Source organism: Protopterus annectens, chromosome 8.part0, assembly GCF_019279795.1.
Source record: "Protopterus annectens isolate FY-2018-M chromosome 8.part0, PAN1.0, whole genome shotgun sequence".
Classification (NCBI taxonomy): Eukaryota; Metazoa; Chordata; order Ceratodontiformes; family Protopteridae; genus Protopterus; species Protopterus annectens.
In genome coordinates, this window is record NC_056741.1 from 1357749403 (window position 1) to 1357774729 (window position 25327).

At 40.2% G+C, this 25327-nt stretch overlaps 1 protein-coding gene across 7 annotated transcripts in view; it reads right to left on the reverse strand.

The window, feature by feature from the left end:
* Positions 1-25327, reverse strand: part of BCL9L (BCL9 like) — a 1117803-nt gene that overhangs the window by 159820 nt on the left and 932656 nt on the right. For all 7 annotated transcript variants that reach the window (XM_044080932.1, XM_044080930.1, XM_044080933.1 and 4 more), the window contains one exon: positions 496-2866. In XM_044080932.1, coding sequence (XP_043936867.1) covers positions 496-2866 — 2371 coding nt within the window. The remainder of the gene's footprint in view (positions 1-495; positions 2867-25327) is intronic.

The following is a 25327-nucleotide window of genomic DNA, read 5'->3' on the forward strand; positions in this document are numbered from 1 at the left end:
TACTCTGCAAATATAAATTACAGTATGGATCAACAACAAACCTTTTGCTACTGAATACAGAAAACCACATATATAGTCTTCACAACAAGGTATAAACTACACAGATTCAAAACTGGTCTTTAAAATCCTAGTTTACTTATAAGTAACAGAAGTATTTTAGGATAATTCAGGCTTCATTTTTTTTTTCTTTTCTTCACAAAAGCTATACAATTATCACACATGAAAGTGAAGACAATTATCACTCAGTTAAAACCTACAGATGGAAATAGGGTTACCTAGCCTAGAAATGCAATACCCAGGAACCTACTACCAAGTAAATAAAAAAAAAAGCATGGCTGGCTCTTTTTAACACTACTTTTTTATCATTAGAAGGCAGTCACTGGGGTAACAAATGGGAACCAGACCAATCCAGCTTATGGACTTTGCTAACACAGTGTATATTGCTTTATTCATCTGTCAAAGAAATGATTACTGGGGAAAAAATTAAATTCTTACCCTGATCCATCCCTCCAACAGTAACGACAGAGTTCATATTGGCAGACTGTTTGCCCTGGTTTATTCCAGGACTTGGAAGCGCAGTTTTGGGAGAAGCTGTCCATCCAGGAGAGGGCACTGTCATGGAGGGAGATTTAAGTCGATTTGGAGAACTAGTAGGAGATCGAACACTTAGGGATGAACTAAGTACCTGTGGGGATTTCAATGGACCAGACTGATTAGAAGACTGCAAATTAACTAGCTGGGATGGTGTCTGAGGGGACTTCAGGTTGGCTGAAGGGGACATAACTAATGGAGAGTGCACTTGACTTAAAGTTGGTGATTTAAGGTTACTCATTCCAGGAGAGTTCATCTGGCTGACACTGATTGTGAGATCAGAAGGCCTTCGGCCAAGTCCCCTTGAAACAGTTTGGTGCACATGGTTGGGAGGTTGGTTTGATGGTTGCATTGGTATGTGGCTGAGCCTAGTGGTACCACTAATGCTTCCAACTGGCATGAGAACCTGCTCTGCATTGAACATGTCCGAAGGGTTTCCCATTTCCTGAGGAATATTTGGATAGGACCCTGGCCCACTTGTAAAACCTTGTTGAGCTGGGTTAGTGAATTGTGAGGGCATCATCATTTTCTGAGGTCCACCTATCATTCCATTTCCATTGCTATTCTGTGCTCGAATCCTTGCAATCTCTTCTGGAGTCATGCCTTGAGACATAAGTTCAGGTCCTCTCATCTTTTGCGACATCAACATCTGCTGCTGAGGTGTCATCTGTACATTGAATTTCATATTCATGTTCATATTGACATTCATATTGAAGTTTCCAGGACCAATTTGTGTTTCTATATCCCTTAAAGAGCCTGTCTGTGTCATTGGAGGACTCAGCATCCCTCTTGTAGCACCAAACTCTATCCCCATAGGATTCCCACCAAGATTTTCCCCAGGGAAAATACCAGAGTCCATCTGCCTCTGAGCTTGCATTATCCTTTCCATTTCCATTTCTTGGTTGATGTTACCCATGTTGCCTGCACTGGGAAGACCCATTGGCCTCTGCATTCCCATGGACCTCTTCTCCATAAGCTGCTGCCTTAGTAGGTCTTCTCTTGTTCTTGGAGTTATGAACCGCTCAGATTCACTTTGTGCTGGAGGGTAAGGCATGTTTCCTTGTGGAAAACTCCTTGGACCTCCAACAGGAGGCATATCATCTGGCCAGCTGACTCCAGGTCTCAAGGAACGCTGCATGGCAGCATTCATGGGCCCTACAGCATCCACTGGCATGTTTTGCACCCCTCCGTAGCCACCAACACGTAACTGACTGCTAGGAAGCCGTGGACCAGGAAATGATGGCCCTCCTCTGGGTTGCATGGGATCTTGAATGTCTATAGGACCTCCAAGTCTGTTTCCCATTCCAGGTGGCCACTGTTCACCAGATTTGCTGTGGTATGGTGGTGGTGGTCCTCTTACCATCATACCGCCAATAGGCTGCTGCATCATCATGTCCTGCACTGTTCTCTGATGCATGATGGCCTGTTCTTCTTTTCTCCTTTTATCCTCCAAGTACTCTTCTTGCAATTTTTTCCATGCTATCTGCTCTGGTGTCAAGTTATCATGGGGCATCCTCTGCACCATCAAGTTAATTTGCTGTCCCAAATCAGATGTTAAATGGTGAGGTGACTCATGCTCCATGTTTGGGCCACCAAGACTTTGAGTCTGTGATATTATTGACTGGAGGGGTTCTTCGTACTTTTTGAGTCCCTGCTGTGGCTGAACTTCATTGCCACTTTGATTGGATTTCAATAATGTCTCATCTTTACTCAGAAGGATCCGCTCAAGGTCTCTTAAGGTTTGTAACTGACGCTCTCTATGTTCCAGCTGTTCTTTTGATAACACTTCACTGCTTTCAACAGTTGCATGGGTCACATTTGCCTGTTCATTTCCAGCAGTATTTGTGTTTGTTGTTTCTGTGAGTACATTTGAACTTGGAGCACCAGGGGTTTCTGCCTTCACTGTCTGCATCTGGCTGATGGCAGAGTTTGGTGCCCCTGGATGGTTGTTTCCTGCTGTACTACTGCTATTGCTGCTAGTGCTACTACTATTACTGTTATTACTGCCATTCCGCATTAGGGCTGGAGTCAGATCTGAACAGGCTTCATCTGCTTGTCCATCCTGTGGAAGTGCACTTGGTGTGTGTACAACATCTGTTTGACTAGGATTCTGTGGTGGTTGCTGCACAGTCTGCTGCTGCTGCTGTTGTTGCGCAGCTGATTGAGGTGGTGGTGGTGGTGGTGGTGCAAGCTGAGGCTGTGGAGTAACAGCTGAAGGTGTGTTCAAATGTAGCGGCTCCTGAAGTCCCGGCATCTTCTGAGTTATATGAGAGATCTATTTGAAATGCAAAACAAAAAGTTGTTAGGATAAATATTTTTGGGACCTGCAACACAAGACAGATTTTAGGTATGAGTGGAACAGACTAACAGTAATCTGAAACAACTTACCTTTTCACAAGTAATAAAAATCCATTCAATATGCCCCTAAAAATGTTTCATTTCAGACTTACAACACAGTTTCAAAAGGTGATTTGAACAGTTTAGGATTGACAAGGATTCCTTGCACTGGCAAAGTATAACCTGGAAATATAGGCACCCAACATGCCATAGCTACAAACAAGAAAGCCCTTCCCAGTACAGCTGGACAAATTCAAAACATGGTAGTGGTCAATGCTCGTAGAGGGTTGCTCAGTAACAGGGAGGTAAAAGCAGTTATGCAATTAGATGACATAAAACATAGGTGCCACTTGCCTTAACCCATTAGAAAAATGTCTGTAACACTTAGCCCAATGCTGTCATTACTGCTAACAGCAGCACAATAGATTACACACTGAAGATGCATCTGGCAAAAGGTATAAGGGGTGACAGAGTTAGACTGGCTTATAAAAAAAACTATGCAAACACACATCAGATTTCCATCAGAAATCATGAAAACCTCAAAAAAAACACTAATAAGATGACTGATGCAACTAAATATTTTAGAGATACAAGTTTCATTTGATCAACAATCTAGCTAGATGAACAGCACCCCTGAGCACCATCACTGATAGATATTCTGAAGTGCTGCTTTTAAGGGAGGGCACCAACACAAACATACTTCATGGTCTTTAGTAGCCTATAAAAATAAATCAAACCTGCTAAGAATGTCATCCAGTTTTCAAATATACAAGTTAAGTTTTTGCAAAATCACAAGTTTCATGACAGAAGAAATGATCAGAAGATAATTACAATTATTTTGAGGGATGTACTAAGCTGAAGAAATGCTGAAAAATGTGTCTCCAACTGAAGAAATAATATGAAGAGTTTTCTTTTCACCACGTACAAAAATTCAAAATAACGATACAATGAGAACTGGTAATCAAACAGTGATGCTCATATGATATAAATTAAAACAAAGCTTAGCCCTTCACTAATACATCTGGGTGGGGGCCAAGCTTCTGCCATAGTACATGTTGCTCTGTCACACATTTTTCTTCATTCTAGTCCTAAAGTCACAATTTTGGAACTTGGGAATCACTTCATCAAAAGAAAATATTGGCTTCTTTGAAGACCTAACAACACTACATGTCATCTCATTTTCCCTGGCATACTGACAGCCATTGAGTTTATACACAAACAGTCCCTAAATCTAAAACACCTTGCAATAGATCTCTCAGAACATGTACTCATTTCTACAACATTGCACTCACTTCCACTGCTCTCCAATAGGCAAGCTGTGAAAAGACAATCCTTAAACTGACTGGACTATAAAAAATCAAAACTATCAAGTTACCACAACTCATTTATAATCTGGCTGGCTGCAATACATCATAATCTTCTACCAGAACACAGTACATTATCAGTTTTACTGATGTTCGTTCTGCTTTAAGAACATAGTCACAAATGTATGCAATTGCTCTCAAAGTCAAAAATAATAATGAAAAATAAGTCTCCAAAGGAAAAAAAAAAAAAACACTTCCCAAGTTGGCTCCCACACTAGTAAATTTAATTGCCGAGTACATTCTGTTCTTTAGGGTAGTATTTAAATACTTGTTTCGATGCATGCACTCCATTATCCCAGTTTTTAATCAGGCGGGTTCAGGTGGCTGAAGCCCAGAGAAATAAATCAGCAGCTAAACTAAAGCAGAACAGCAGCAAGAGTAATAAAAAAATGCAAGTCATTATACAAAACACAAAGTCACTGGAAGTGTCTGTCCACAAGAAGACATTTTTTTGGCAACATACAGCCCACTCTACAGGAGACGGATAGTAAAGGTAATTAGAACCATAGTTCAATACCCTACCCCTGAAATATTTAGAGAAAGTAGCTGAAAAATAACTTGCTGAACTTTTCAGGTGTGTGTGTGTGTGTGTGTGTGTGAGTGAGTGAGTGAGTGAGTGAGTGAGTGAGTGAGTGAGTGAGTGACAGAAAGTATGGAAAAGATGTGTCAAGAAAAAGAGAGCACTCAATTGGAATTATGTAATAACTACCATCATAAGAAAGGATTGCAAGGTTATCAGATAAAAAAAATTAATGTTGCAAAAACTTCGGACTGTAAAGGGTTGACACTTGCTAGGAAGATAATATACATAGCCAAGATACAAAAACAGGTGCACTTAAGATGCTGAAAGATCAGGATTATAAAACTAGAAAGGGCTAGAGTTATAAATGCGATGGAAAAAAGTTCCATATCTCAAACATATTGTGCTCTGGGGAGAATGACAAACAGATTCTTACTCACATTGGGAAATCTTGGATTTGAAACATCTGGTGATAGGAGCTCAGGTGCAGAAACCAAGGGCTTTATTCGTGTGTGTGTGTGTTTATATATATATATATATATATATATATATATATATAATAAAATACATACACATATATATGCAAAAACGTAAAAATGTTTTTTTTTTTTTAAATTAGGTGTGTGTGTGTATATATATATACACACATACAATAAAATACACAGACACACACACACACATATATATATATATATATATATATATATATATATGCACATACATACACACATACACACACATCCTATTCAGAAGCTTGAAGTTTCAAAACTTCGAACTTCAAAATGCAGAGACCATAAAATCAAAGTTTTGAATGGAGACCATACAGCACAGAACAGGATATTTACCATTTTCCTCACTGTAGTGTGATCTCTGAGTTTTTATATTTAATTAGCAGGAGATGTGGGGGCTGCAGGGGGCTGCAAAAACGTAAAAATGTTTTATTTTTTTTTAAATTAGGTTTTCGAGGTTTCAAAACTTCGATGTTATGGTCTTGGCCGTCTGAAGTTCGGAGTTTTGAAACTTTTAGCTTCTGAAGTAGATCCATATATATTACACACACACACACACATTTTAAATATATAAATATATATATATATATATATATATATATATATATATATATAATGACACATGCATACACACACACATACATATACATAAGTTTGAGGCAATGAGAAGGGAGTTCAAAGGAAGGGGTTAACAATAAGAGAATAGAGGCTCCTCTGAGCCGAGAACTGAAAATAGCAAGTCTAAAAATTCCATCCCTTTAAACATGGGTAAGTAAATTACGCTTTATTTCTTGAAATGTAAGGGTCTGTTAAAATGACACTAAATAAACCCTTGGATACTCTACAAATTTATTTATGTATGTATGTATTTATTTATTTAACATTTGTTTACCAGGAAAGACTGACTGGGTCAGGAACCTATTTTCAGTGGGGGGCCCCAGAAAGAAAAGCTCCAAAATGACTCATGAAAGTTAAGACATTTTACATGTACAAGACAACAGCAAGTATTAAGACACACAATAAATAAGCAATGAATACTAAATAAGTACAGAGATAATAATACAACAAAGTACAGAGATAATAATACAATGTGTACTAGACAGGCAATACTAAATAAAAGTAATGTGATGGTTTACACACTTTTTTCCAGGTAGGCTTAAGGTAGAGGGTTAGAAATATTAGAAGCAGGCATACTGTTAGAATTGTGAAGAAGGGAAAAGCAGGATGGGAAAAGTAGAGGGTGCAGAAATGCATGAAGTCTCTTAGATATGGTATTGGTTTAGTGGATGAAATTATTATAGTCGTCCAAGAGACTATCCTGTCATTTGAACTGGAGTTTCTGAAGTGCTGAGGGACAAATGTATGGAGTAACAGAAAAAACAAATTCTATCCAATCTGGATATGGCAGATCAAATTAAGGTTGCTGAGATCATAGAGATGATGTATTTATTTAACTCCTGACCAGGTCTCAACTTTCAGTTTGGATAATTTTATGGGCCAAACATCTCATAGCTAGAAAATGCTGCAGCTCCAGCCCAAAAGTACACTTGTGTACACTTAACATAAATGTAGATGTTTGTGTGGATTCACTGTTGCAGTCATTACATTTGGGTAATTTGCTGGCAGGTTGCCCTCAGTCGGCCTGATTAACAAAGTCTTGGGTCCTGCATTGGTTGCTGTCCCTTCTTCCATGACGTCAGGGCATCAGGGGTATAAAACATGCAGCCGACGCCATTACATCAGTTTTTCTTGCCCCAGATTGTCAGGTGCCCCCCCAAATGGGGAGCAAATAAAATTAAACACACAAAATTATACTTCCAAACAAAAGCAAATACACCAAAAAGGCTTTTTAAGCATAGTAAAAGAAAGTAGAGGTATAGTCAAGAGAAAAACAGGGGGCTGGCGGGAGGGTAAAGTACAGTTGTGTACCTACCATAAGTGTAGATGTTACAGTGTATTCACTGTTGCAGTCATTACACTTGGGTTATCCTACTGGCAGGCTACCTGCAGTCGGCCAGAATTCTAAAGTCTAGGTCCGGCGTCGGTTGCTGTCGCCTCTTCCCTGACGTCAATGCGCCAGGGGTATAAAAGATGCAACCAACGCCATTTTCTTCAGTTTTTCTTGCCTCAGATGTCAGATGCCCCCAAATAGGTAGGCTGGAAAAATTATGCCAAAAAACAAGCATGTACTAAAATAAACATTTCCTTCATCTATAAGCAAATACACCACATAGGTTGTATAGAAGTGAGAAGTACAGAAAGGTCCCAGCAAAGAAAAAGGGGGATGGTGGGTGGGTAACCTGGACTGCAACAGTGAATACACTCGAACATCTACATTTATGGTAGACACACAACTGTACTATGTTAGTGTTTCACTGTTGCAGTCATTACACTTGGGTTGAATCCCAAAGCTGACGTTGGGTGGCTGGGCCTAAATAGGATTAGGAGAGGTTACCAGGCCCTGCAGAACTGCAGTGGCAAAGCCTGCTCTGGATTTAGAGTAGAGAGGTAAGTGGTAGTGCTTGGTGAAAGTGTGTACTGAACTCCAGGTTGCAGCCTCTAAAATATCTTTGGTTGGTACTCCTCTAAGGAAGGCTGCTGAAGTGGCTGCTGCTCTGGTAGAATGTGGCCTAATGTCCTTAGGCACTGACTTGCCATGTTGTGAATAGCAGAAGCGAATGCAGTGTCCTATCCATTTTGAAATAGTCTGCTTCAAGATAGGTTTTCCTTGTGATCCTGCAGCATAAGCTACAAACAGTTGCTCAGTTTTTCTGAAAGCTTTTGTTTTGTCCAAGTAGAATTGTAGCTGTCTGTGTATGTCCAAAGTGTGCAGAAGTCTCTCCCCTTTATTCTGGGGATTTGGATAGAATGTTGGCAAATGAATGGTTTGGTTGAGAGCCACACTGGATACTACCTTTGGCATAAATGTTGGGTTTGTCCTTAGAGAGACCCTGTCCTGATGAAAAATGATGAAAGGTTCCACTGCCATTAATGCCTGTAACTCAGAGACTCTTCTTGCTCAGGTTATTGCTAGGAGCAGAGCAGTCTTCCATGATAAGAATTTTATATCAGCTGTGTTGACTGGCTCAAAAGGAGGCAGTGTGAGTTTTTCTAAAACAAAGTTGAGGTCCCAAGTAGGCGTTGGCGCTCTCCTTGGGGGTCTTATGTTTTTTGCCCCTCTGAGAAACTGTCTTAGTGGATGAGAGAAAATAGGAGGTTCTGTATAGTAATGAGCTGAAATGGCAGAGGCATGGATCTTAATTGATGAGAAGGATAGGCCTTTGTCCAGCATCTCAGTCAGGTATTGTAAAATCTGAGGTATATTCGGAACAAGTGGTTCGAGTCCTTGTGCCTGGTTCCAAGCACAGAATCTCTTCCATTTTTCTGCATAAGATTTCCTAGTGCTGGGCCTCCTGGCTTCTAAAATGACATCCATAACAGCTTTAGAAAGAGGTGTGGTCTGATTGGCTATATTATCTGCCATGCTGCCAGATTTAAGGTTCTGAGTTGACTGTGCAGAATCTGATTGTTCTGTTGAGTCAGAAGATGAGGAATTTGAGGTAAAGGCCAGGCTGGGCCTTGAGACAAGCTCTTTAGGATCGGGTACCAGTGCTGGCGTGGGCCAGTCTGGGGCAATCAGGATAATTTTTGGCTTCTCTTGTCTGACTTTTAGGAGTACCTTGGGAAGAAGAGGCAGTGGAGGAAAGGCATAAACTGTCAAGGTTTTCCAGCTGAATGATCGAGCATCCACTTTCCATGCTTGTGAGTGATAAGTTCTTGTGCAGAATCTCTGTAGTTGGCAGTTGTGAGGGGAGGCAAAAAAATCTATGTCTGGGCACCCCCATTTCCTTGTTATCATGCTGAAGACCTGTGGATTTAGTTTCCATTCGTGAGGATCCATGAGATTTCTGATTAGTTCGTCTGCCAGCGTATTTTTCATTCCTGGCAGGAATTGTGCCTGTAGATGCACTTGATAGATCAGTGCTGTGTTCCACAAAGTCATGGCTTGCCTGCAGAGGGGGTAGGAATGTGTGCCTCCTTGCTTGTTTATGTACCACATTACTGTGGTGTTGTCAGTCTTTAGTAATAGTTGTCCTGGATGTAGTAGATCCTTGAAAGCTGTCAGGGCATTCTGTACAGCTAGCATCTCTTTTTGATTGATGTGAAGATGCATTTGTTCCTTGGGCCATGTGTCCTGAATACATTTTCCTGCCATGTGTGCCCCCTAGGCATAATCTGATGCATCTGTTGTTATTGTCTGCCTGGCTGTGGGTAAGGTAAAAGGCTGTCCCTTGTTGTGGTGACAGGCCCGTGCCCACCATCGAAACTCCTGTTGCAGGCAGGGAATTAGAGTTATTATTGTTTCCAGGCTGTGGTAATGTTGAGTCCAAACACTTTTTAGCTACCATTGTAATTTCCTCATATGCAGTCTTGCATATGGTATAAGTAGAATACAGGATGCCATGAAGCCCAGGGCCTGCAGAATTTTTCTTGCAGGGAGCTGGGTCTTTGTTGCCATCATTTGAAAGTAATGAGTCAGTTGCCTTTGCTTGTCTGGCGTGAGATAAGCCATCTGGGCAGTTGTATTTAAGCCTGCACCCAGGAATATTATCTCTTGAGAGGGCACTAGTTTTGATTTCTTTTCGTTTACTGCGTGCCCTAGGCAAATTAGTAATCTTTTTACAAATGCCAGATGCTTTAGTAGAATGTCCTTGCTCTCTGCTTGAATTAGGCAGTCGTCCAAGTAGGGATATATTTGAATTCCTTTTTGTCTGCAAAATGCAATTACTGGTGCCAGGCATTTTGTGAAGACCCTGGGTGCAGTAGATAAGCCAAAGGGCAGTGCAGAGAATTGGTAATGCATTGAGCCAGCTATGAATCTGAGGCATCTTCTGCAAGATTGTCTGATTGGGACATGCAGGTATGCCTCCTTGAGGTCCAAAGTAACTAGCCAAGCCTTCTTGCCCAGCATGGGTAGAAGTTACTGCAGTGTTAACATTTTGAATTTTGGAACATCCAGGAATGTATTTAGGATTGACAGGTCCAGTACTGGTCTCCAGGCTTTGCCCTTTCTGGGTACAGGTCCGGCATACCTTTTGATTTTGGAAGGGTGTGAAAGTGGAACCTGTAACTGAGAAACAATATTTAGTACCCATTTGTCCTGGGTGATCATGTGCCAATTTTGTGAGAAAAGTGCTAGCTTTCCCCCTAAAGGTGCTACCACAAGGTAAGAGCCTGGCATTTGTAGGGGGAAGTCATTGGGACCGTTTCCTGTAAGGTTGTGATTTGTCTTCTCCTCCTTTGGGGGATGAAGCACCCCATTGTTTACTTCTGTATGAGCCTTGGGGCTGAGATCTGCCTCTTGGACATCTGTATCTGCCCCTTTGCGGCCTGACACCTAGGTGGTTGTACCTGTAAGAAATCCTTTACTGTCTGCATTGATTTTGCTTTATCCTCCATTTTCTTTAACACCTCTTCTGCCTTAACACCAAACAAAGTATCATGCTGTAGTGGAGCATCCAATAATTTTAATTTAACATGTTCAGGTAAACTTTGTTCTTTCAACCAAGCATGCCTTCGAATGACAGAGCCTGTAACTGCGGCTCTACAAGAAGCCTCTAATGAATCAAACCCACATTGCAGAGTATGCTTTCCCACTTGTTCAGCTGCATGCAATAAATCCTGCATTTCCTTATTGTCAGGACATTCTGAGTTTGTAACCATTTTCTGTTTTAACAAAGACATGAGGTACTGTTGATATTTAAGCATGTGAAACTGGCAGTTTAAAGCCCTTACAGCTAAAGTAGCACAAGTATAAACATTTTCCCCCATCTATCCAGAGCTCTAGAATCCCTATCAGAGGGGACAGGATTTTTTGCAGTGGAAGCCTTAACCCCTTTGGGACCCTGAGAAATTGTTTCTGGGTCAGCAGCAGGATTTTTATAAAGAAATTTATGAGAGTCAGGGACCCTGTAGTACCTGTCTGGCTTGACTGGAGCAGGGGGTAAAGAATCAGGAGACAGACTGGATTCAGAAAAAACAATCAGCAATATCAAGCACAGGGGGGATTAGCCAGAAGCCTGTGCTGAGGCAATAAAAGGAAGTCCCTGAGCCTTTTCTTGGCTTCTAAATAATCCTGGCTCTCCCAATGGAAATGCTCCCTCATGGTGTGCAAGGTTTCCCCAAAAGAATAATCCTCAGGCGGAGAGGTTGAAGGTATAGATTCTTCTGCATCAGAGTCCTCATAGGGAGGGAGAGAATATCCCTGATCTGAAGAGGAATCACAAGAAATAGAAACCTGGTCAGAGGAGTCACAGTCAGTGTCTTGCCTAGGCCTTTTATCAGGAGGGGGATGGGAGCCCCTGATCAAAGTAATTAGGTCCTCGGCCATTTTAAGCATCTGTTTCTTTGGCATGTATGACTGTTCTGGAGAATGCTGTACTTGTTTCCTTGTCTTTAATGGTGTTCTTGACTTTGCCTTGGCTGCTGTAGTTGACTTAATAGTAAGTTGTGAAGGTCTGAAAACACCCTCAGAAGCCGATGCCTGCTCAGCGGCTCCGGACCCATCTGAGGGAATAGTTTCCGCAGGCCCAATACCTTGAGTTTCCAGAGGCCTAGGTGTCTCCACGTGGGAGTCGGGTACGGCCTGTGGCTCTGAGGTAGCGGGTGTCAGGGGCTGCGAAAGCACCTCACTGAGAACCGGCGACTGGCCTAGAAGAGGCTTCGTCGTCAGTTTTGGACCTTGGATGCCTGTCTTTTTCCTTTTCCTTGCGCTTTTTATGAATTCCGGTCGTCGGTTGTTACGATGGCATTATGTAGTTAAATCTTCGGCCAAAGTAATGTAAAGCAAAATCAAACCAACGCTTAATAGTGCATTTGTTAAATCTAGCACAAAACCGAAAACTAGTAACGTCGTGGTCAGGGTCTAGGCAAGGAATGCAGTAAGAATGAAAGTCCTTATGAGGTATTTGCTTCCCACAAGAAATACAATTGTTAACTTTTACTGACATCGGTCTGGAGCAAGAAAAGGTTTCACTGATGGGGTACTTAGCTTTATTGAAGACTTTGGTTCTGAAATTCGATTTCGAAAATCTCAGTCGGCCGACCGGCACTTGCGAACTGCTTTTGCTTCGGGCACCGTGCGGCAAGAAAGACTGAAGAAAATGGCATCAGTTGCATCTTTTATACCCCTGGCACACTGACGTCAGGGAAGAGGCGACAGCAACAGACGTCAGACCTAGACTAGATGATGAAAGGCTCCACTGCCGTAAGGGCCTTTAATTCAGATATCCTTCTAGCTGAAGTGATTGCTAAAACGAAGGCTGTTTTCCAAGAAAGAAATTTTAAGTCTGCAGTAGCAACTGGCTCGAAAGGAGGTAGAGTGAGTTTCTCCAAAACAAAGTTAAGGTCCCAGGCAGGGGTAGGAGCTCTCCTGGGTGGTTTCAAGTTCTTTGCCCCTCTGAGATGCTGCTTGAGCAGGGGATGAGAAAAGAGGGGTGGTTCTGTGTTATAATGAGCTGAAATAGCTGAAGCGTGGATTTTAATAGAGGAAAAAGACAGGCCCTTGTGAAGCATCTCAGTTAAGTATTGCAAAATCTGAGGTAAATTGGGCGCTGCTGTGCTCATCCCTAAAGATAGATTCCAGGCACAGAATCTTTTCCATTTGTCAGCATAAGATTTTCCAGTACTAGGTCTTCTCACCTCCAAGATGACATCCCATCACAGGTTTGCTGAGGGATGCTAAGGGTGAATTTAAGTGATTAGCCAAGCTGCAAGGTTCAATGTTGGAAGCTGATGGTGCAGAATTTGGTACTCCTGCTGAGACAGCAAGGAAGGTGTCTTAGGCAGGTGCCATGGAAATATTTGTGACACTGCGCAGGAGCGGGTACCAGTGTTGGCGTGGCCAGTTTGGAGCAATCAAAATCATTCTTGGTTTGTCCTGTTTGACTTTTAACAGAACTTTGCAGAGTAGAGGCAGAGGGGGAAAGGCGTAGACTGATAGGTTTTTCCAGCTGAAGGACAGAGCATCCACTTTCCAGGCTTTTTTGTGGGGAGTCCTTGCGTAAAATTTGTCCAACTGGTAGTTCTGGGGGGAGACAAATATTTCTATGTCTGGGCTCCCCCATTTGCTTGTCAACATGTTGAAAATCCGTGGTTCCAGTTTCCAGTTGTGTGGGTCCATGAGATTTCAGCTTAGTCCGTCTGCCAGTGTATTCAATTTTCCTGGCAGGAATTGAGTTTGTAGGTGCACTTGGTAGCTCAAGGCCATATTCCACAATGCCATGGCTAGACTGCAGAGGGGGTAGGAACGTGTACCCCCCCCCCCTGCTTGTTTATGTTTATGTACCACATAAACATAGTTTTGTCCGACTTTACCATTAGCTGTCCTGAAAGAATGTAGTCCTTGAAGGCTGTCAGAGCATGCTGTACAGCTAACATTTCTTTTTGATTGATATGTAGGTGCATTTGATTTGGGTTCCATTTGCCCTGAATGCACTTCCCTGCCATGTGAGCCCCCCATGCATAGTCTGATGCATCTGTAGTTAGGGTTTGGGCGGCAGGGGGTAGTGTGAATGGCAGTCCCTTGTTTTAGTGGCAGGCCTCTGCCCACCATAGGAACTCCAGGCATAGGCAAGGTATGATGGGAATCATTACTTTCCAGGCTGTGACAATGTTGACTCCATAGATTTTTTTTAAGTACCACTGTAGTTTCCTCATATGCAGTCCTGCATATGGAATTAGAAGAATGCAGGAGGCCATGAACCCCAAGGCTTGCAGTATTTGTCTTGCAGACAGCAGGGTTTTTGTGGCCACTTGTTTGAAGTAAGTTACCAAATGAATTTGCTTCTCTGGCGTGAGGAAAGCCATCTGGGCAGTTGTATTCAAGCTTGCACCCAGGAATGTAATCTGTTGAGAGGGTACCAGTTGTGATTTATTTTCGTTTATGGTGTACCCCAGACAAGTTAGAACCTTTTTTACAAACGCCAGATGATTTAGAAGAATGCCCTGGTTTTCTGCCTGAAATAGGCAATTGTCCCGGTTTGGATATATTTGAATATTTCTTTGCCTGCAAAATGCAATTACTGGAGCCAGGCACTTTGTGAATACCCTGGGCGCAGTAGACAAGCCAAAGGGCAGTGCAGAGAACTGATAATGCAAGTAGCCTGCTTTGAAGCATAGGTATCTTCTGCAAGATTCCCTGATTGGGATGTGCAGGTATGCTTCTTTTAAATCTAGAGTTGCCAATCAGGCATATTTGCCTAGCATAGGAAGTAACTGGTGAAGAGTCAGCATCTTGAATTTTGGAATGTCCAGAAAGGTGTTTAGAGTAGACAGGTCCAGAAATGGACGCCATGATTTGTCTTTTCTGGGTACCGGGAAAAGCCTGGAATAGAAACCTTGTCCCTTTTCCTGTTCTGGTATCTGTTGGATAGTCCCCATGTTTAAGAGGGAAAGTACTTGTTTTTGAGCCTCTGCCCACTGATTTGTGGGCAGGTCTGGCCACCTGTTTGGTGTTGGCAATGTGTGGAAATGAAATCTGTACCCCTGGGACACTACATTTAAAACTCATTTGCCCTGGGTTATGAGATCCCAGTTTTTTGCATGAAGAGCAATCTTTCCCCCCAAAGGGGCAGCTGAAAGGTAAGTGCTTGGCAATTTTAAAGGAAAGTCATTGAGACTTTTTACCATTGGGGATGTCTTGTTATTTCCAGATTTGGAAGTGGAGGCTCCCCATTGCTTAGTTCTGAGAGTTCCCTGGGACTGAAAACTGGTGCTTTTGGTGTGTCTGGGTTTGGCTTGAGAGGATCTGGAAGGAGCTGGAAAGGACCAATTCTTAGTAGGCCAGTGCCTACTAAATCTTGGAGGTTGCACTTATAAGAAATCTTTTACAGTTTGCATAGATTTAGCTTCATCTTCCATCTTTTTTAAAACTTCTTTGGCCTTATTGCCAAACAGGTGGCTCTGATTTAAAGGAGCATCCAACAATTTCACTTTAACATGATCAGGCAGAGATTGTTCCTTAAGTCAAGCATGCCTTCTAAGCTCAGACCCAGTAACAGCAGCCCTGCAAGAGGCCTCTAAAGAATCAAAACCACATTGCAAAGTATATTTTCCAACTTGTTCAGCAGAATGCAATAAATCCTGTAAATCTTATTTTCCACACAGTCAGGAATCAACATAATTTTCTGTTTAAGCAGTCCAATAATATGCTGTTGATATTTTAACATATGAAATTGGCAGTTTAAAACCCCGACTGCCAAGGTTGCGGAAGTATAAACCTTTTTACCCCATCTATCCAGCTCCCTGGAGTCTCTATCAGAAGGGGTAGGATTTTTAGCAGTAGAAACCTTGATGCCCTTAGGCCCCTGAGAAATGGTTTCAGGATCTGCAACAGGATTCTTGGAAAGGAACTTGTGGTACTCAGGAACCCTGTAGTATTTTTGTCAGGTTTACTAGGAGCTGGAGGCAGGGAATCAGGGGCCATACTGGATTCCGAAAACACATCAACAATGTCTAGTACAGGAGGTATAGCCAAAGGCCTATGCTGAGGTAGAAGAAAAAAATCCTTAAGCCTCTTTTTTGAATCAGAAAATTCCTGACTTTCCCAGTGGAAATGCTCTCTTAAGGTATGTAAAGTTTCCCCAAAAAAATCCTCAGGGGGGGGAGGCAGAGGGAATGGAATCCTCTGCATCAGAATCCTCATAAGTAGGTATGGACAAATCCAGGTCATTAGAAGAGTCAGAAGAAACAGAGTCCTGATCAGAAGATTCATAGTCAAGCTCAGCTCTAGGCCTCTTAGAAGGGGGGTTTGACTACCCCTGATTAGAGTAATTAGATTGTCAGCCATTTTGATCATTTGTTTTTTAGGCATAGGGGCCTGAACATGTGGCTTGGGCGTCAGTTGTTTAGACATAGATCGAGATTTAGGCCTTAGTATTGAAGGTGGAGTCGGTTTAATATGCAAGTCTGAAGGCCTGAATACCCCCTCAGAAGCCGGTGCCTGCACAGTGGCTCTGGACCCATCCAAGGTAGAGACATCCGCTGGTTCCATAGGTGAAGTATCTCGCGGCATACCGGACTCTGAATGGGTCTCAAGAGAGGCCTGCGAGTCAGAAATAGTGGGTATCAGGGGCTGTGAAAGCTCCTCACTGAGTACCGGCGAACTGGCGACTGGCTTAGGAGAAGTGTCGTCGGCAGTTCTGGACCTCAACGGCCTGTCGCTGTCTTTATCTTTGTGTTTTTTCGAAATCCCTGTAGTCGAATGGCTAACCGACATAATTTCTGGATAATTAAACATAGATATTTAGAGGTAAAAATGTACCAACAACGGATAGTGAGCTGATTAAATAAAGCACAAAACTGACAGCAAGGTACGTCGTAGTCAGGGCCTAGGCAAGGAATACAGTACAAGTGAAAATCTTTATGTGGTATTTGCTTTCCACAAGTAATACAATTGTTAACTTTTACTGACATCGGTAAGGAGCAAGAAAGTTTCCCCAACGAGGTACTTAGCTTTAAGTTGAAGACTTCGGTTCTGAAACTTGAAAACGAAAATTTCAGGAGTCGGCCGACCGGCACTTGCGAACTGCTTCTGCTTCGGGCACCGCACAGCAAGAAAGACTGATGTAATGGCGTTGGCTGCATGTTTTATACCCCTGATGCCCTGACGTCATGGAAGAGGGGACAGCAACTGACGCAGGACCCAAGACTTTGTTAATCAGGCTGACTGAGGGCAACCTGCCAGCAGATTACCCAAATGTAATGACTGCAACAGTGAAACACGAAGATCATCAGGATGTTTTATCACCCAAAATTCCAACTATTTTTTCAGGGAATGTAATCTTTAATTAATGAAATGGAACAGTCAGCAACTCCTCAAATCATCATAAAAGCCTTGTAGATATTTATAGCTGCCACCAAGTTCAGTGACTAAAGAGTGATAAATCTGGCACATATTTTTAAAGAAGCACAAATCACATCCTGCTGAATGCGTCACTAAGTTAAGGGATTACAAACTCTGTTTTCTAGTAATTGCTTTTCGGCAGCCAATAAACTTAGTAAGGCTATACTATGTCTTCTTCTTTCGGCTTTTCCCAGTTAGGGGTTGCCACAGTGGATCACCTGTCCGCTCATGATTGGCAGTGGAGTTTTACAGTGTCGAGTTGCCAGCCCAGCACCCAACCTTCCACAGAAGGCACACATGCACACACTCACACCTAGGGCCAATTCTAGAGTGTCCAATTCACCTACAGCATGTCTTTGGGATGTGGGAGGTAACCGGAGCACCCAGAGGAAACCCATGTGACCACAGGGAGGACATGCAGACTCTGCACAGAAGGCACCCCAGCTGAGGATCGAACCGGAGAACCTCTTGCTGTGAGGCAGCAATGCTAACCGCTGCACCACTGTGGCCGCCCATCTATGTCTATGCAATTCAAATTCTATATCTCGGCTCAAGAGGAATAGCTTCCTTAGATGCAACCATTTCCTACTCCAAAACATCTGGCAAAGTACTCTGTGAGGAATTTTTTTTTAAATCTGAGAACCTGTTATATTCCTAAAAATCATGATCCTAATTGTGTCACTCTTTCCTATCACACCTCCAGTATTTACCATCAATCCATGGAAAAATTATCTGAAGTCTGTTTGGGTATAAAATACTTATGCAAACACAAACAAAGCTCCTAAACTTTATGAACTGTGTTACATACTAGGAAGCCATATAGATGTCCCATCATTGCTCCTCTGTAAACTGCCTTTCCATTATATTTTCCCAACTGTTTCTAACCTCCTTTGATTGATTCTTACAATTATCATGCAATATTTTGTCTGCCCTACTAATTATACCTTTTACCTGCTGCTTCCATTCTAGACTCAACAAGAACTCTAGTGCAGCTGGTATTTTACTTAACACCCCCCCCCCTCCATCCCTGTCTGCCTATGCTCTTATTTATCACTGTTTTCTGATAGGAAAACCAAGTCTCTAATCTGCTGTCCAGTTACTTTTTCCTCCCTAGTTATTTTCTCCAATAAATTACAGTCTTCTCTTGCCTATTTTCTATACCCCTATTTGCAGGCTTACTTATTAAATCCCATTTCTCCACTCCCATGCTGGCTTAGTTCTTACAATACTTTGTTACTTTATGAATATAATATTCTGTATGATGGTCATTATTTTCCTTAAGGTCTGCATTAAAATCCTAATTCCTACCTTGTTTCTTGACAACCTACCCACACAGTTTCATCCTTTTCCACCTTGATTTATAACCTTCTGCTTGTGTAATGTAAATTAAACTTAACAGTGCAGCCTATCAAATCATACAATCCTAAGCTACCTTGTTCTGTGGGGAGAATCAGTTTATCTCACTGACCCTCTTCAATTCCCAAATAAATTCCTTAAACTCTTCATTATCTGTCATCCATAATTTTTCTTCTGGTTGGTAAAATATGCCTGATCTATACATAAACTCTTAACTCCAAAGGCAAAACACAGATTGGGAAAGAATACACACAACTGGAGAAGGACCTCAGGAGATACACGTTGTAAAACAAATGTCAGATTTATTAAAGTTAAGCGCTTTTCGTTTGTGCTATTACACAAACTTCTTCAGACAAAATAAACCACACAGTTCCATCTTTTTATAGCAGCAAGGACATTGGGTAATTGTCAATTAATTACTCATAATGAGTTAAAATACAAGTAAAAGAAACAATCAAGCATACAATCACTCATCTGTTTTTGTAGCTTAAAAGACATAATATCAGACAAGTTTGAAAATAAAAACTTATTCTAACTAGCTTTATACTAGAATGGCACCTTTCCAAGTAGTACTCCTTATGAAAAAGTATAAAATAAATCTAAAATAGCTGAAAATAAAAGTAAAAATGAAAATGAAAATTATATAAATATTAAAAAACTGCTAGTTGTACATGATAGTTTAAAAACTACCACAAAACAAAATATATATATACAAAAGAAATACAATAAATATAATATTTGTGTTTATAAGAACAATATTAAAAAGTTAGATAGAAAACCTATCATGGTTCATCTCTGCAAACTTTTTAATTTCAAAATACTACTAATGGAACAACTTTCATTCAAACCTGGAACATTATATGCGTTAAGCCTTATCTGCCACAAAAGCTCAAGTTCATCTAGTCTAAGTGAATCAGAGCCACCCCTAAAATTGTGAAAAATTTGATCAATAATGGTAAATTTAAAACTATGGTTAGGGAAATGGACTATATGCTTAGCTAACGCATTTTCAATTTTCTGTTTTTTGATAGCGTAAAGATGTTCATACATACGGTCATGAAGTCTTCTTTCAGTTTTCCCTACATAGTAAGCAGAACAGGACTGGCATTGAGCTAAATAGACAACCATTTTAGAGTTACAATTAACTCTCAGCTTTAAATGGTATTGGAAGTTATTAATATTGAATCTGTTAGATTCAATAATGTATGAACAATACTTACAAGACTGACATTTAAACATGCCAGCTGTTTGCACTAGGGGTTTTACTGGTTGTTCAAAGAATGCTTTAAGGTTTCTACCCCTCTTGTAAGTCGCAAAAGGACGCTCACCAACACAGGAAAGAACATATTTATCATTTTTAAAAATTGCCCAGTTTTTTAATAAAATCTGGAAGCAGTCTCTTGCTGTTAAGGTTGAAGGTCGTAATAAATGAAATAACACTACTTCTTATTAAAGTGTCAAGATGTAAATCAACTAAGGGTAGTGGACTAGTTACTAAACTGTTGTTCAATGAAAAAGGATTGTTTAAAATAGGAACGAAAATTTGATTGTAACGTTTAAGGGACACCTCCTCAATAATTTCATCGACCATATGCTCAGGATAACCACGATGAATAAATAAATCTCTAATAAACAAACACTCAATTTTAAATTTGTAATCTAAAGTGGTTATACGGGCTGCTCGAACAAGTTGGCCCTTAACAATAGCTTGCTTCTGATGAAATGGGTGACAACTTGAAAAGTGTAATAATGAATTACAATATGTATTTTTTCTAAATATAGAAGCTGTCAATGTTTGAGAAGACAAATCTTTGGTCAAAAGAATATCTAAATATGAGATAGATTCAACACTAAAAGCATATGTAAAAGTCAGAAAATTAGTAGTGGAATTAAAATAATCCACTACTGATTCACACAAAGACCTGTCACCATCCACCAGGATAAAAATGTCATCAAAGAAACGAGTGTAGAAAATGAACTTAACATGCGCTTAACTTTAATAAATTTGACATTTGTTTTACAACGTGCATCTCCTGAGGTCCTTCTTCAGCTGTGTGTATTCTTTCCTGATCTATACATAAAACTAAAGGTCCTAGAAACATTTTCACCATTTGTATTTTACTATCCACATTCATAATCAAGAGCTGCCAGCTTCTCAATTTTTTATTATCTTTAATTCAGTCTCTTCCCATAAAGTCTTACGTGCCATAACAGAATTTTTTGTAATCCACACATTTGCATATTTCATTATATCCCCATAAATAAGGGTGTTGCTGAACCATTTCATTATGTGGAGTATATAGTTTACTACTACATCCTTTATTTTATATCCTGAAAAAAAATTTAAACTTTTCTTGATTAAAATATCAGTTATAGCTTGAATTTTTGAGACATAACTCGCATATTGCAAAGTGGAAGACATATAATATCCCTGTCTTGTTCCTCTCTATAAACAATTGGTCTGAGAAGAAGCCCCACCTTAACTCTTGCCTCCAACCCTTCATATGTCCACCTTTTTACCCTATTATTCTATCAAGGAACACAAATGCTACCATTGCCATACTCATTAATTCTAGTGAATGCTTTCTCTGCATCAAGATTAAAGCAACAGCAGTGTTTTTGTACACACTGTTTCCCTCTGGATCGTCACTGTCATATTAATGTTGTCAAACATTTGCCTCCTATTCACAAATCACATTTGCCTGTATCTATCAATTTTGGCAATAGCTTTGCCATTCTCCTAGCTAATACAGACAAACATTTTAGAATTATATTTTAAAACTGAAAGGGGTCTACACGAAGCTGGGTCTGAAGGGTCTTTACCCTCTTTAGGTAATGGCAACCACAGCTGTCTTCCAAGGTGTTGGTACCTCCCCCCTTTTAACATATTATTAAACAAAATCTTCTAGATCATTATCTCTTTTTCCCTCCTAACTTTCATCCATAGGAATACGGTTTCATCATGGAGGCTTCCATCTTGACTGATAAGATGACCATTTTTATCTCACTTCTTCCAAATTTAGCTATCCATTTTTGATCTTCGTCTTCCTTTAACCTTGGCATAACCAAGTCTTCCATAAATATTTCCTTTTGTGCCTTTTCTTGGTTTCCCCAATCCTCTGCTTTATACAAAATTTCATAAAACTTTTAAGCAGTGGTATTATTAAAAATACATATTTTGCAACATTTTAAACTCATGCACATTCCTCAAATATGTCCTTAATGCAAAAAAAAAAAGCATCATCCCCTTTGGCAAAGGAGATGTTCCTGCAAACTATCATATCAATACCAATACCCTAAGCACAGTCAGTAGTGAGAGATCTGGGCACACAGGTTGACAGCAACCTTAACTTCAATCACCGTGTCTCCACAGTGGTGAGAAGAGAATTTTACATTGCTCATTTCATAAGTATGGGCATTGCCTTCAGAAAAAAAGAGGTTATAACTCCCCTGTACTCTTTCCTCATCAGGCCAATAATACAGTACAACGCTCCCTTCGGTATGTTCCTTTCCAAACATGTGCAGCAACATCAGGCCAATAATACAGTACAATGCTCCCTTCGGTATGTTCCTTTCCAAACATGTGCAGCAACATCAGGCCAATAATACAGTACAATGCTCCCTTCGGTATGTTCCTTTCCAAACATGTGCAGCAACATCAGGCCAATAATACAGTACAACGCTACCTTCAGTTTGTTCCTTTCAAAACATGTGCAGCAATTGCAGGGACGACAAAGGTTCCTTACAAAGAAAATTCAGGGTCTTCAAGATCTGTCTCATGCGGACAGTTTGAAATCATTGTCACTTTACTCCGTGTCATACAGACAGCTCAGTGCCGACCTGTGCCTTGCAAACAGAGCAATTTGTGACCCATCTTTAATGGAAATGCTGCACATTCACAAGATAAATGGGACTGAGTCACTCACTTAAAGGACCTTAACCTGGTATGTGATACTGGAAAATCTTGCTGGAGAGACAGATTTGTCTCACAGAGGTTGCCCCACTATTGAAACAAGCTCCCTATTCATGTTAAAGCCCCTTGGTAGCTCTATTTAAGCGTAATTTGGATGACTGAATGGGTAACCGGAAATTCATTCTATGGGGTTCCACATTTGCCCCTCTTGGATAGGGGCACTAGGTGCTGATTTTAGTGTCTGCTTGAACCAGATGCCCCTTTGGAACACAGGTTGAACTTGACTAGGGTTCTAAGGGCCCTGGGGCCGTTAGCCTAGTAAACTCCTATGATCCTATTTTTCACTTTAGCACTCAGGAGTTCCTCCATTCTTTGTTCTATGAGATTCACCTTTTGCATCACATTAGCCTTTATCAACCACTCAAAAAAAATCTTATTAATTCTTTCCCATAGCTCTTGCTGTATAATTTCTACCATATTTTAAGCTCTGTTTTCATTTTATTCAACTCACTAGTTATTATTCCTTCAAAGCGATTTATATCTTCACTATTAACTATTTCCATTACACATTCCTTAAATTTCTCTCTCTGTAGCAGGTGAGCAGCAAAGTGCCAGTGTCACATTATTAAACTGCATCTTTCTTAGGTTTTATTGATGCATGATATGAAACAGTTATTCAATGTGCTTCAAAGCTTTCAATTTAACACACTCTACTGTAAAATATAATTTATATCTAAGTCTAGCATAGTATTACCTATATGAATAATATGCAATTTGTCCGAATTCTTGACTCTGAAGCCACATCTTCCATATCAAATATTCTGATACATTTCTTGAGAAATCTACCCTCTTTTGTTATATTTTCCCTTATAGTTCTCCCTGATACATCTTCACTATTGCAATCCAAGTTCCATTTTCTACCCATAAATATTCCATGCTGAAAACATATTTCTCCAAAAATTCAAGCTACATACAAGTAATTTTAGATGGACTATAAATACATGACAGTGCAACCCCCAACAATAATAACCCCTTACTACCACAAATCTGCCATTAGCATTTTTTCCTCTTCCATCACTACTGGTGCTCCTTTAGCAATCATTACTACTACCTTTTCCCCTTGCCCCTGATATTCTGCTGAATATTCTCCTGAAATGCTCTCTCCATCAATTCACATGCTCATTTCTATTCATGTACATCTCCTACAAAACTATTTGAATCCTACACTTCATAATGTAATGCAATACTTTTTGCCTATATCTCTAAGGTCATTTACATTCCATGGCAATATTGGTACAAAAGTCACTGTGATAAAAAGCTATTACTCCCACCTACTACACAACAGTACTTTTGAATGTGTATTTCCCACTTTTAACTTATATGCACACATAGACTTGGAAAAATCTGGCAGATTGCTTTCTCATATAGTTGCGTCTTCTCACCTCCACTTGGGCTCGCATCACATTTTTCATAACTTTTTGATTCAACACAAACAAAAGCTAAATATTTTACCTTGCAAGAAACACACAAAACTATGTACATTTTCTAAAAGTGAAATTTACTCCAGCAGACAGTAGCAGTTGTTCCAAATCAACAGCTATACTCACAGCTATTGCTCATTCTAAAGTTAAGGTTACCAAAGCTGAAGTGCACATTGGAGCCTGTATTCTCTCACACTAATTGCAGTTTGTTCTTTTCTTATTCCTAGTTCCCTTCCAGCACTAAAAAACTTTTACCAATAAGAAAAATTGTGCGTTAGCTTACCTTAAATAAACTAAATTGTCTACTGTTATGTTAAAGTACTACAGCTGCTGAGGATACAACTACTTGTATGACTTTCACTTCCCACAGTTTCAAACAATTTTTAACATTCTACCGTACACATTTGACCCACTGTTCAGATTTCTTGTGATTGTTTGTACATATGCAGACTGCTCATCTCTAAGACAACGCAGTTGGTAATTGAAAAAAAAGTCAAATAGCTTTGCAAATGTATATCTTTGCATACTACTCAAAGGTAGACTTCTTGACTCCAAATAAAAGCATTTGCTAATGGAAAAAATAGTTAAAGGAAAACTCCACCCTCTCCTACAGTTTAACTCAATTATTAGGTTTCTTTCCTCCCTACAATTTGGTTCCAGTACTATGTAAGCACTAGATACTTGTTTGCACTTTTTTAAAACTTGCATTTCCTTGCCTTGGTGTCAGTTTATACAAGCAGCATCACAGTATTGAAATGCTAAGCTTTAAGTGTTGGTCATTTATAACAGCTTATATGTTAAGATAACTTAAATGCAATACCAAAGATTTTTGTGACATTTAGAGAAAAATCAGAAAATATTTTTTCATGTGAAGTATCAACACATTTACCATTTCCAAGAAGCCCCCCCTAAACACACAAAGGACAGAACTGCAGAGAGACAGATGGCAACTCTATCAACTAGTTGCACTGACACTGTTCATAAAAAGGTCTTTTATGCTTTTTTGTGACATCCTTCCAGAAGGGAATGCATACTAGGTACACACAGATCCATGATAACAGATTCATACTTTGAGTCAGTCCTTACATTGGTAGAGTGCCTGAGCATTTTGTAGTCCACAAAGGAAGTGTGACCATTGACAGCAACCGTAACATACAGCTGAATTTACTTTAACATATGTTTACTATGTGCCCTTGCATTAAAAACATTAAGAAAACCAGATGTACTTAACCGTCTTTAAATGCACATCTGCGTGTGTGTGTGTGTATATATATATATATATATATATATATATATATATATATATATATATACACACACACACAGTAGTATGTGAATGTATATATAGGAT